This window comes from Lathyrus oleraceus, chromosome 5, assembly GCF_024323335.1.
Source record: "Lathyrus oleraceus cultivar Zhongwan6 chromosome 5, CAAS_Psat_ZW6_1.0, whole genome shotgun sequence".
NCBI classification, from domain to species: domain Eukaryota; kingdom Viridiplantae; phylum Streptophyta; class Magnoliopsida; order Fabales; family Fabaceae; genus Lathyrus; species Lathyrus oleraceus.
In genome coordinates, this window is record NC_066583.1 from 135,952,194 (window position 1) to 135,965,761 (window position 13,568).

At 29.2% G+C, this 13,568-nt stretch overlaps 3 protein-coding genes across 6 annotated transcripts; all 3 read left to right on the forward strand.

The window, feature by feature from the left end:
• The first annotated feature begins 610 nt into the window (after positions 1-610).
• On the forward strand, positions 611-3,481 carry LOC127078376 (squamosa promoter-binding-like protein 13A). Of its 4 annotated transcripts, XM_051018833.1 has the most exons (6): positions 611-737; positions 822-927; positions 1,041-1,103; positions 1,238-1,724; positions 2,269-2,405; positions 2,771-3,481. In XM_051018833.1, exons 4-6 carry the CDS (start codon positions 1,285-1,287, stop codon positions 3,355-3,357), a joined length of 1,164 nt encoding a protein of 387 aa, XP_050874790.1. In that variant the 5' UTR covers positions 611-737; positions 822-927; positions 1,041-1,103; positions 1,238-1,284; the 3' UTR covers positions 3,358-3,481. The 4 variants fall into 4 exon arrangements, with proteins under 4 accessions (XP_050874790.1, XP_050874789.1, XP_050874791.1 ...); XM_051018832.1 differs by having other exon boundaries at positions 632-927; XM_051018834.1 differs by having other exon boundaries at positions 632-927; positions 1,246-1,724.
• Positions 3,482-5,534: 2,053 nt separating this feature from the next.
• Positions 5,535-6,698, forward strand: LOC127079252 (uncharacterized). Its single transcript, XM_051019658.1, has one exon. The coding sequence runs from the start codon at positions 5,535-5,537 to the stop codon at positions 6,696-6,698; it is 1,164 nt and encodes a 387-aa protein (XP_050875615.1).
• A 5,243-nt stretch (positions 6,699-11,941) lies between these two features.
• LOC127079253 (probable E3 ubiquitin-protein ligase ZFP1) lies at positions 11,942-12,731 on the forward strand. The gene has a single exon (XM_051019659.1). The coding sequence runs from the start codon at positions 12,012-12,014 to the stop codon at positions 12,729-12,731; it is 720 nt and encodes a 239-aa protein (XP_050875616.1). The 5' UTR covers positions 11,942-12,011.
• The last annotated feature ends 837 nt before the right edge of the window (positions 12,732-13,568 follow it).

A 13,568-nucleotide genomic window follows, 5' to 3' on the forward strand; every position in this document is an offset into this window, starting at 1 on the left:
ATACCTAACATTCTAAACGAGAGAAACATCGGAGATGATGAAAGAAATACTTCTTTGAATAAGAATGATTTAGTTATGAAATATAACTTGATTTGTACTAAACCATGCAGTCTAAAAAGCATAAACCATAGCAGCAATAATTGTGTCTCACACTTGAGCATTGTAGTTGTAGTTATAGATTGCAAAATAAAAAATAGATTAGTATAGCCCACATTTATTTTTAGAATGTCACGAAGCAAAACTCAAATTCAAGACTTTCGTAAAAAGGACACTGAAAAAAAGAAATGATGAGTGTCTTCCACAAATCACTATTATTAGACATTTTATTATCAAATATCAACCAAAGTGACCAACCTTACCTAATGTGTGAATGTTCCGTCTTCAAATAAACAATATTGTAGCATTTTTTTTCATTTATAAAAGACATGTTATTAATTTTTTTTACATACTAAACACAAAAGAAGAAGAAGAAATAAAAAAAAAAGCCCAGGAGAAAGACATGCCATGAAAAATGAAACATAATGCCACATGCCTTGTCTTGAGCATCCATTCCTATGTACTTCCTTTTCCTGACTTATAAAAGTTGAAAGCAACTAACAGGCTGTCGTTATTATATGAATAATACTCACTCCTCCTATATCAATATCAATCAATACTAGTATATATCATCATCCTATGCAATTATGCATCTTCCTTTCTTTTCTCTCTCAATCTTTTATACACTCTAGGAATAGCAAGTAACCCTATATTTGGCAAAACTATTTATTTTTATAATTTTTTTATTTCTTCAACTTCTCACTACCATCCTATATATCATCCAGGTCCTTTTTTGCCTCACTTTCATCACTGTTCCTATCTCTCTCTACACAGTGTCTTCAACTTTTTCAATACATTATCCATTTTCCTGTGTGATCCACAATTTCTTAGGTATGTTTTTTTAGCTGTACTCTCCCTATACAAGAAAATAGTATTTTTATTTATTTTTTATTTTTATTTTATTATTTACTGTTTTGTGTACTCACGGAATCCATCCATGTCAGGCAACGAGTGGTGGTTGAAGGAAGAAGTAGGCATCCTTCTGCTACAATTGTCTGCTACTGCTAGTACTTTCTCTCTCTCTCTCTCTCTTCTCTCTCTCTCTCATCATTTATTTATTTTCTATGTTGGTTTCTTTGTCTTTGCTTCATTGTATCTTGTAGAATAACCTGAATTTCTTTGGAACTTTTGTTACTTCATGACACCTAGGTAGTTATTGTTTCATAAACATAGGTGAAAGTTTTTATTATGGAGTGGAATTTGAAAGCTTCTTCTTGGGATTTGAGTGGTATAGAAGAGGCAACAACATTACCTAACATAGAAACAATGGAAGAATCAAATAGATTTGGAGGTTATAAAACCGAAGGGGAGTTTTCTGTTGACTTGAAGCTTGGTCAGGTTGGGAATTCTGCTACTGAATCATCATCATCACCACTTCCTTTGTCCAAAGATGTTTCTGCTTCTGTTTCCAAAATTGCGTCGCCTTCTTCGTCTTCGGGATCTTTTAAGAGAGCTCGAGCGGTTAATAACACTACATTGACAGTTTCGTGTGTTGTGGATGGGTGCAATTCTGATCTTAGTAATTGTAGAGATTATCATAGGCGGCATAAGGTTTGTGAACTTCATTCCAAGACTCCTGAGGTTTCAATTGGTGGACTCAAACAAAGATTCTGCCAACAGTGTAGCAGGTATATGTGTACACATAGTTATAGATTGCTTGTAATTTGTTCTATTAGTTTGTTTTTGCCTTTATTGGATTTTGTAATTGAATCCTTATCCATGGTTCATGTTAGCTTCATAAGTACTATTGTTTCCTATACACCTTTAGCATCTTCTTTAATTAGCTTTCTTTATTCTTTAACCAAGAAGAATCTCGAACACATAAGAAACCTGCATATTACAAGTCTGTGTCTGATGTGTGACACGAATCCAATACATATGCTTACAATTAGATTTAGTTATACTATTTTCTCAAATGACTATCGGTCGTATCTGGCGTATAAGGTGTCTGTGTCCGTGTCTATGTGACATCATGTTAGGTGGATGACTATTAGTGTCAATGTTGGTTTGTATTTTGGTATCCGTGTCCGCGTCTATGTGACATAATGCTAGTTGACTATCGGGGTCAATGTGTTGGTTTTTATCTGGTGTCTGTGTGCGTGTTTATGTGACATCATGTTACGTGGTTGAGGTTCCTTGAATCCTGAATCATAATTTCCATTTTTTTTGTAGGTTCCATTCGCTCGATCAATTTGATGAAAGAAAAAGAAGTTGCAGGAAGCGTTTAGACGGACACAACCGAAGGAGAAGAAAACCTCAGCCTGAACCTATCACGCGACCTGCTGGCAGTTTTTTGTCCAATTACCAAGGTTAGCTTTTCTACCACATTATTATCCTGAGTGTGGACCCATTTGCATATATATGCTTAGATTTGTTGCAGAAGTTAGCTAAAGATCCTCACATAGATACAAAAATATACAGTATATCAGACGAGTAAGAAGATTCATGTGTGATATAACACAATGTATGCACTTAGCTAGATGAGTGCGTCTGATTTGGTCCATTTATGTTCCCACAACCTCATGACAATCTAATGGCCACTAATATAATATGTCTAGTAGGGTACATATATCAAACAAAATGATTCTACTCAAACGTTTCATTTACAGACACCATACACGATACTGACACTAACACGTCCATACCAATAAATTTTACTGCTATACTTTTTCAGGCACACAGTTGCTACCCTTTTCGAGTTCTACTGCCATGGTGAATTCGGCTTGGAGTAACGGACTCATTTCTTCCGGTGAAAGTGGCATGCTTCACATCCACAATCAACACCAACAAGTTCCGGTAATTGACAAACAAGATCTTTTTCTCGGCTCTACTGCAACAAGTTATGGAGAAGGGAAGCAACTTCAATTCTTACACACTGACAACAACATTCCCTCGCTTCATAACCAGAACACACCTCTTCTAAGGACAAGTAACAAAATGTTCTGTGATAGCTTAACGAATTCTTCAGTAAACGAATCTCCTTGTGCTCTCTCTCTTCTGTCATCATCACAGACACACACACCCGAGAATGGTTTGAACCAAATGGTGCAGCAGCAGCAACAGCAGCCGCCTCATTCTATGTCCCTTATGCAGCCCTTAGGACTGAGTCTGCATGGTAATAACAACAGCTTTGAATCTATGGATAGAGTTTTGGTCCCTAATGGGAGTGAGAGTGATCATTGTTCATCATTGTATAACATTGCTTCGGATGGTTCTCAAGGCAATGAAGCACCACAACTCTTCCCCTATCAATGGGAATAGATAGGTTTAATTATCATAAGTGTTCAATCTTTGTTAGTTAATTTCGAATGTATTCTCTACCCACGTGATTTTATGTAAAATGCCACAGGCAAATAAGATTCCTTTAAGAGATTAGTTGTGAGCTTATGATGTACTTAATTGGCTTTTTAAAATAATTCTGAGTAAAGTCAAACTTTATAATAATTAGATGATTATAATTAATTGAGAATATATTGTTCTGATTGTATGTTTCAGAGTGGCCCAAAATTGGATCAACAAGTGTTAAGTAAGAGGAATCAGAAAATAGATACCCTAAAGAAACATTTGATCAGGATTGATTGGCCCCTAGAGACCTTGACATGATAGAATTTATCGGATCACTTGACATTAACTCGGTTGAATACATCGATCTCTATAACAATCTCAAAAAAAGACTAATTAAACTTATTCTAACTTAAAAAAAAAAATAGAATTGTCTCAATAATCTATCACAGTGTTAGTCTTTCTTTGTCTCATAAATAATTAGCAAGTAAATGAAATGTAAACCAGGTTTCATATACTGTTTTGGTTTAGGGTGCTTATACTGATTTGATTTTGGGATATGGGGAGGAAAAGAACAGAGAAAGAGGTTTCAAATGCACTGGATGGTAAATCAATTTCATATATTGATTCAAGTAAACTTTATAAATCAAACATTATCCTACACTGCATATCCTCACTAATTTCAAATAAACTTTATAAATCAAACATTATCCTACCATGCATATCCTCACTAATTTTAAATACACTCATGAAAAATCAATTTCACACATACAACAAAACAAAAGAAATTTCCTATTTGGACCCTCAACCTACTTTTGATGGTTTAATAAATCAAAAGCAAATAAACGTTTGATAAATTAGGAGAAACAATATCAACTTTTCAACAAACTTAGAGAAGATATCATGAACTTAAAGGCTGGAAAAAAATCACGGCAGCGTGAATCACATCGGTGCTAAGTGGTCGTTTCGATTTATTAGGTTACATGAAGAAAGCGAGTTTATGGGACAAAGAGGAACATTTTCTCTTATATATATATATATATATATATATATATATATATATATATATATATATATATATATAATATATATATATATATATATATATATATATATATAGAGGGCCGGTTCTTTTCCTATGCAAGCTGTGCAGCAGTAGAGAACCTCACTTTTTGTGGGACATCAAATTAACTATTATTATTGAATATAAAAAATTTAATAAATAAAAATATTTTTGTATTATATATAATAAATAAAATATTAAATCCTGAAAAATAGGATATTTGAAAACCAAATATTTTTTTCTCCTTTCTCACACGTTCTCACTTCTCTCTCCTCTTAAACGATATTCTCTTCTCTCTTTCTCTATTAGAGCTGTTTGAAACCAGGAAAAAAAATCTTATTTTTCCTTTTCAATCCTTTCTTTTATCCGGTTAGTTTATTCAATTAGTTACTTTCCATTTTTTTTTATTGTGCTTATTTGATTTTGAAGGTAGAAAAAATAGTAATTTTATATTTATTTTTAATTTTAAGGTGAAATCCTATTTTAGTTTCTGTATCAATATTGATTTTAGATTTTAGGGTGGAAATGAGGGTAACTTGTGTTTTTTATAAAATTATAATATATAAATAAATAAAATTTTAGGGTGAAATGAGATACTAGTATACTGTATATACTACTCAGTAATATCAAGATTCAAAACAAGAATACTGTTGGTGTTAGTGACGATTTTTATACCTATTTTTTCTCATAAGACCAAATTGCAATTTGGAATCTTTCAAAGCAAAATTAGTATGTATTAGTATTGATATTTTTTATGATTAATTTATAATTTATTTAATTAAATATAATTTATTTTCTTACTATTAATTTATAATTTGCTTTTAATTTATAATTATTAATTTTTTATGGTACTATATTAGAGAAGAACAAAACATAATAAAATATAATTGAATATTAATTAAAGTCTTTTCTCCATGATTTAATTATTAATATTTTTTGATGATTAATTTATAATTTCTTTTATTTAATGTAATTGATTTTTTTTTGTTATTGATGTAGGAACACAATTTCACAACAGGATAATTAGTAGATTATCGACGGACACAAAAAACATTGTGAGAAATTTCAGGTTTTTCTTATTATGCCTCCTAAGATGCCTCCTAAGAATAGAAAATTTGAATGTGGAAATGATAAACGTAAGAAAAAGAAAAAAATTGAAGTGTTAATTCAATCTCAAGTAGGAGCTCTTGATAAATTTTTAATCAAAGAATCACAAGTTTCAAATGAAAGTCGTTATGTTGATAATATTGATAGTTTGCCTATTGAAAATGATAATCTTGATAGTGTGCCTATTGAAAATGATAATCTTAATAGTGTGCCCATTGAAAATGATAATCTTGATAGTGTGCCCATTGAAAATGATAATCTTAATAGTGTGCCAATCGAAAATGATAATCTTGATAGTGTGCCAATTGTTGATGAAGTTAATAATGATGATGATGCCGATGATGATGATGATGATAATGATAATGTTGATTATGATATATTTGATCCAAGAAATTGGGATCGTCTTCAACCTAAACTGATTGATTTATTAGTTGTGAAAGGTCCTAAAAGAGATAATTCTATTGTGAAGGGTCCTAGAGATAGTTTGAATAGACGTTTTACGACTAATTTGTATACTAGAGCTTTAGCAAATGGAGAGGTGTGTGATAGAGATTGGCTTGTTTATTCGAAAGAGCTTGATAGAGTATTTTGTTTTTGTTGTAATGTTTTTAAAAATGGGATTGTTAGGGGACAATTAGAAAATGAGGGTTATAGTGATTGGGTACACGTTGGTGAAAGAATTAAAGAGCACGAGTTAGGCATGGAACATGTTAAAAATATGACTACTTGGTATGAGTATCGTAAAAGGCTGCAAAAATTTCAAACTATTGATAAAACAACTCAAAGATTAATTGAGAAAGAAAAAGATCACTGGAAAAATGTTTTAAAAAGAGTTATTTCAATAGTGAAATTTCTTGCTAAACATAATTTAGCCTTTCGTGGTTCTAAGGAGAAATTGTACGAAGATAGCAATGGAAACTTTTTTGGTTTGATTGAAATGTTAGTTGAATTTGACCTAATCATCCAAGAACATGTTAGACGTGTTACAACTCAAAAAGTTCATATTCATTATCTTGGGCATAACATACAAAATGGGTTGATTTCATTGTTTGGTTCTGCGATTAAAATTGAAATCATTAGAAAAATCAAACAGGCAAAGTATTTTTCAGTGATACTTGATTGTACTCCTGATGTTAGTCACCAAGAGTAGATGTCTTTGATAATAAGATATGTGGATATTTCTTCAGCTTCTATTAGTATTGAGGAATCATTTTTAGGATTTTTGAATGTGAATGATTCAAGTGGTCAGGGGCTTTTTGATGTTTTACAAAATGAATTGAAAGAACTTGGTCTCGATCTATTTGACGTGAGAGGGCAAGGTTATGATAATGGGTCCAATATGAAACGAAAACACCAAGGTATGCAAAATAGATTTTTAGACATAAATCCGAGAGCCTTTTATACTCCTTGTGGTTGTCATGGTCTTAATTTGGCATTGTGTGATATGGCTAACTCTTGTATTAAAGCTAAGATTTTTTTTGGAGTTGTTCAACGCATTTATACAATTTTTGCCAATTCTACTAAGAGATGGCAAATTTTGAAAGATAATGTAAAAGGGTTGACCCCAAAATCATTGTCATCCACTCGTTGGAAGAGTCGTGTAGAAAGTGTCAAAGCTATAAGAACTCAAATGTTAGAATTTACAAAAGCTTTGCTTGAAGTGTCAGGAAATGATCTTGATCCTAAAATACAAAATGAAGCTAAATCCTTAGCAACAAATGAGCTTGGTGATTTTGAGTTTTTGATGGCTATAATTATTTGGTTTGAAATATTATCTGCAATTAATTCTGTTAGCAAGCTTTTACAGGAAAAGGATGTGCTTATTGATGTTGCTATGCAAAAAATTAAGGGGTTGATTTCGTATTTTGAGGGATATAGAGAAACAGGTTTTTATAAAGTATTGATTAACGCTAAGGAAATTGCAGTGGAATTGCATATTGCTCAAATATTTCCTCAAAGGCGTATAATTAAAAGAAAAAGGCAATTTGATGAGAATTTGAATATCCCATCATTCGAGCTATCAGAAGAAGAATCATTCAGGGTTAATTATTTTCTTTACCTTGTTGATCAAGCTGTTGTTTCTCTTAATAAGAGGTTTGAGCAATACCAAGAGTATGAAAGTATTTTTGGTTTCTTGTTTACTTCTCACAAGTTACAATCATTAGATGATGCAACTTTGAAGTCTTGTTGTACTAACTTTGAGCAGGCATTGAAACATAATGAGCAATCTGATATTTATGGGAATGAATTTTTTGCAGAGTTGAAGTTACTAAGAGAAATGTTGCCTGAAGAAACCATAAGACCTACTGATATATTATTATTTTTAAAAGGCTTGGATTATTTCCTAATACAATTATTGCATATAGAATCTTATTGACTATTGACTATTCCTGTGACAGTTGCTTTTGCAGAAAGAAGTTTTTCAAAATTGAAGTTGTTAAAGACTTACTTGCGGTCTACCATGTCACAAGAAAGACTTAATGGATTGACATTAATAGCTATTGAAAATGATATTTTCGAGACAATAAAATATGAAGACTTAGTTGACGATTTTGCTTCAAAAAGTGTTCGTAGGAAGACTCTTTTTATGTAGTTAGATAATTTAAGTTGTAAGAAATGGTGTTAGTAGTTTAAACAATACCTTTGAACTTTTTGGTACTTCATTTGGTTAATATATAATTTTATCTTTTGTTTGTCATTTTTAATCATTAAAATTATATATATATATATATATATATATATATATATATATATATATATATATATATATATATATATATATATATATATATATATATATATATATATATATAGGCCCTTTTTTAAAATTAGAACAGGGCCTCTGAATTGATTGGGTCGGCCCTTGCGTGTTGGTTCAAATTGACAATTCGTTTATTCAGTTTCGTTAAACTACTACAAATGTTAAATATATGGTGAACGAAATGAAGTTGTATTACAAAAACAAATCAAAATAAAATAATTATCACAATCCATGACAAATGGATTTCAAATTAGTAAAACACATTGGGATGAAAATCAAAATATGTTATCCTTGCTTATGAACTAATCACAACAAACAATACATAGAAATCAAGTATCAAATAACATATTCAATATCAAATTATAGAATTATAACTTTGAATCAAAGTGATATAAAATTTTATTTCCAAAGAATACAAATTTAAGAAAACTAACTAAATTAGAGGGATGGTTTAAGAAAAATAATTATAAGTCAAATGACCTACCACAAGAATCTTGACACGGTGACCTATGGCAAGAGGAATGGAACACCGATTCTAATTCGATTGAAACTTAAAAGAAAGGGATTACGTTTGTGATTATTCAAAATTGATTTAGAGAAAGCTTTTGATTATGAATATTTTTTGAGAGAATTTTTTAATTTTGATTGATTGGGAGAAGAATTAAAAGAGAAGATGCAATGGTCGTCAAATCCTAATATATTTTAAAAGCCGACTTTTTAAAGTTTTCGTAACAATTTTTATTATCTATTTATTGTGTATATAACTTTTCCAAATCAAATTAGGTACATACTTAAATTTTGGTATCACATTTAATATTTCTAAAAACATTATTATTTTATACTTATTTTTCTTAAAAGCAGATATCTTACATTAAAAAATTTATTTGTAATAAAAGTAACTTACATTAGACACTAAATTTTTTTAAAAAGGGTATTAATGATTCACATTAAAATTATAATTTTCATTTTAATTATAAAATTGTCATTGTATATAAATTTTATACTTTTTTAATAAAATATGTATTATATCAATAATTTTAATGTTATTTCTGTACTAGTTGTGTCACTTTAGTGGATTAATTTTTTAAATATATATTTATATATATTTGATTTGATTTTATTGAATGTAAAAAAGTTTACATAGACATTGTTAACAAATTAAATATTCTTTAAATACACATCTAAACAAAATTTATTTTATTTTTAAATAAAGTTGTTGATATATTAATATTAAATATAAATTGTGTTAGTGGAGTAAAACGACTATAACGTGTTGGTTTAGAGATACATCTTTGTCGGTAATATTTATTTATATTTATGTATTAATGTAAAAATTAAAAACTTAAAAAAATATATTAAAAATAAATTAAACTAAATTTATTTTAAAAATTAAAAAAAATTAACTTAGATTTTTTTTCCTAATAGTAACATGAATGATAAAAATTAACGGTATTCATGAAGTTTTGTAATACGTTGATTTTTATGCATCTCGTTGATATGTCTAATGATTTCTGATTGATATTAAATTTTATAGATACGATCAGTATGATAATAACTTTCAAGGTGTCATGTTACTAAGTTTGACCTCTTGGTGTCATTTGACACAATGTGTCATGTTACTAAGTTTGACAACAAGGTGTCATGTTACTAAGTTTGGCTATTCGGTTAAATCGGGTTACTTTATCTCAAGGGAGGGCTCGTATGAATCAGTTTTTTTGCCGATATGAACAAAGCGTTTTGTTCCCTCTGAAATTCTTCAGCCCCTTTTACGTTCGAGATGTGTGATTCTTCCTAATAAATATTTTGCGTGCTCACTGTGTAAAATGGTTGAAGATGACTTAAAGAACCTGTTTTTCATGTGTAATGTCGTGTCAGTTGTATGGTGAAAAATAATTGATTGCTTGAATATTGCTACGTCGGATAACGATTCAGCTTGGGAGCACTTTGCTTCTTGGAGTTGTTGTAGGAAGAATAAGGAATACAAAGGTAAAGAAGGAATGGTTTGACTTGCTGTTATGTGGAGCATTTGATCGTTTAGAAACAATATTTATTTCAATGAGTCTGTTTGTAATTTATTGGATTTGATCTGGAATATTAAAATTACAATCTGTAAATGGTTGGTCACGGGAAATATTTTGTAATCCAACGGTAGTTTTTACGATTTTTGCGAGAATCCCTTCCCTTGCAACAGTGGCAGACCTATATACTGGTGAGGGTGTGCAGTTGCATCCCCTTAACTTTATAAAGCTTCATATAAATATTATTGGTGTTCTACATTGACTATTATGTTATGCTATTTGCACCCCTGAACTTTAGTATAAATATTATTGGTGTTCTACATTGACTATATGTGTTTGTTTCAAGGTTTACAGTTATATTCTTTAGAATAATATTTGTTTCAAGGTTTACAGTTATATTCTTTGGAATAATATTTCCAGGATTATTATTATGTGACGGGTGTGTTTGTTTCAAGATTTACAATTATATTCCTTGGAATAATATTCCCAGGATTATTATTACCAGGAATATTATTCATATTCATATGTTTGATAGAGATTTAAGATTCTTAGGAATAATTATAAAATTTATTTAATTTAAAATTATAAAAAAATAAAATTAAAAATAAATGTGAAAGATAGTGGAAAATTATAGTTGATTAAATTTATTTTCATGGAAATGTTGTATTTCCACCCTTTAAGTATTGGAATAAAAATAGAAAATTCATGTGTAAATAAGATTCCTAAAATTAAAAGATTTCTTGGAATAATTTCGTAAAACTTGAATTAATATTGGAAATATTGCATTTTCCATAATCATATTCTTCGAAATATTTTTTCAAACCTTAAAACAAACACACCCTACTATATTATCCTATTTGCACCCCCATGAAATTGAAATTAGTTGAGATGCAACTTATTATAATATTGCACCCTTTATTATTATATTATTTTGCTAAGCATTGCACCCTTTGTTACGAATGAGCCCATGATGTTTTATCTTTATTATTTTTTACCTTTCTTCTAAGTACTTAGGTTATTCTTTTTTTCATTTTCTTAATAATAAGTTTCTTTAAAATATTAGGATGCATATAGATGAGTAAAACTCAACAATTACTCGGTTAGACGAATTAAGCTTTTGAAGTTCCGTTGACAAACAGAATATCTATCACTTAATAACTTTTTATTTTATTAACTCATTCTATAATAAACTTTAATAATATCTTATTCCTTTAACTTTTTATATATTTAAAATAAATATTATTTTAATATATGAAAAAAAATTATTATTACTTTACTAGTGATTTACTGATCAACACATATTCAAATAAATATTTTGGTTATTCAAACCTTGTTTACAATAAATATATATATATATATATATATATATATATATATATATATATATATATATATATATATATATATATATATATATATATATATATATATATATATATATATATATATATATATATATATATAAGTTATAAACCTTGCTTCTACTTTTTTTTATTTAGAAAAAAAAGATTCTACTTTCTTGGCATAATTTTAGGATGATTAATCGGAGAAAATATTATATATATTTGCTTTGTTTTGGATGCCCTAGTTTTTTCAAATTCAAGTTCATCGCTGTAGCACTTTCTCTCATAAATACAAATATAAGTAGGATTTATATTGATCACATACTTCTTGGTGAGTTACTATGGCAGAAGAAGGATCAATTGGGTATAGTTTTAGTGTTTATACAACCCATGGACTCCATTCAAAAAATCGACAGCCTAGGCCAATTCCTGTGGCGTCAGATTTCTTCAATTTTCAAGTCACGGCATACCTTCGAGATTTCTCTTCACCTCCTATGACGGTGTCAGTCATGTTTAGAACCTCTATACGTATAAATTGCAATGAATTCTTCTTGCACGATCAAAGTTTCCTTTGGTTATACTTGCAGGGATTCTCCTCCCCGTATTTCAACTCTGAAAATCTTTCCGAGATGACACTGAATCTTATACCTAAGGTCAAACGACTGTTCTTTCCCTTTGATATTCATGAACTTGCGGCACCAGTTTCCAATCATATTATCCAAGAGATTCCTTTGTTTTTGACTATTATAGTGGAAGAAAGAAGAACAGCTGAAGAGATGATGATGATAAGAGAACCTGCAGTCATCGAAGAGTCTATGCAATCTGAAAAAAGAATTCCCGCATCCAATGATGCTATTTTGTCTCTTAAAGCATACTCACTTCCTCGGAATTGCTGCATATGTATGGAGAAATTTCATGATGAATTAGAAGAAGGTGGTGATAGTGATGACGTGAGGATATCAACCATGGCATGTGGTCATATTTTTCATTATAATTGTATTGTAAAGTGGCTCCAAACAAGTCATGTATGCCCCTTGTGCCGTTATGCTATGCCCATTTGAATATCATATACTTCATTATTATTAATTAATATTCTTTGAGGTATTTTATCTTAGAACACTGTCAATGCATTACAATCATCCGTCTGTATTATCATCCGTCTGTATTATTTTTTAAATGTTTAAAATAAAAATCAAAATATTTTAAATAAATTAGTGATTATGATTTATAAAGACAAAACCTAATTTTTATATAGCCTACTTTCTTTCATATTTTACTCTCTATATGGTAAATATTTCAAAAAATAATTAAAGATGGCAAGTGGAAGTTAGTTATTTTATTTTTAAATAAAAATTAACTATTATATCACATTTAAATAATCAATAACTTTTTTTAATTTATAATTCTTTTCCTCTTTTAAAACTAAAATTAAGTTAAAAAATAGTATTTTATTATTTTAGGGATATGTCTAAAATCCCTCAGTATCATTCTTTTCCCTCAGCGGTGTGACACTCTAAAATCACACGGTTGGATATAATCTATGACTTAGATTTGATAAAAACAAAGATGAAAGTATTTAGACATTTAGGGTCCGTTTGAATGAGTTTTAGATTTTAGTTTTTAAAAATTATTTTGGAAATTAAGTTTTTAAAAAAAGTTTTGAGGAAAAAACATGTTTGATAATCTAATTTTCAAAAATTATTTTTAAATTGAACATCGTTACAAATTTGTTATTGATGAATATAGTACCATTTTTTCTTGTTTTGTCCTCTTCCTAATTTCCAAAACTAAAAACCAAAAAATCAAAACCTCTAAAACCTATTTTAAATTTTTAGTTTTAAAAACTCACAAATAGAAAATAGTTTTGAGAAATAGTTTTATAAAATTAGACTATCAAA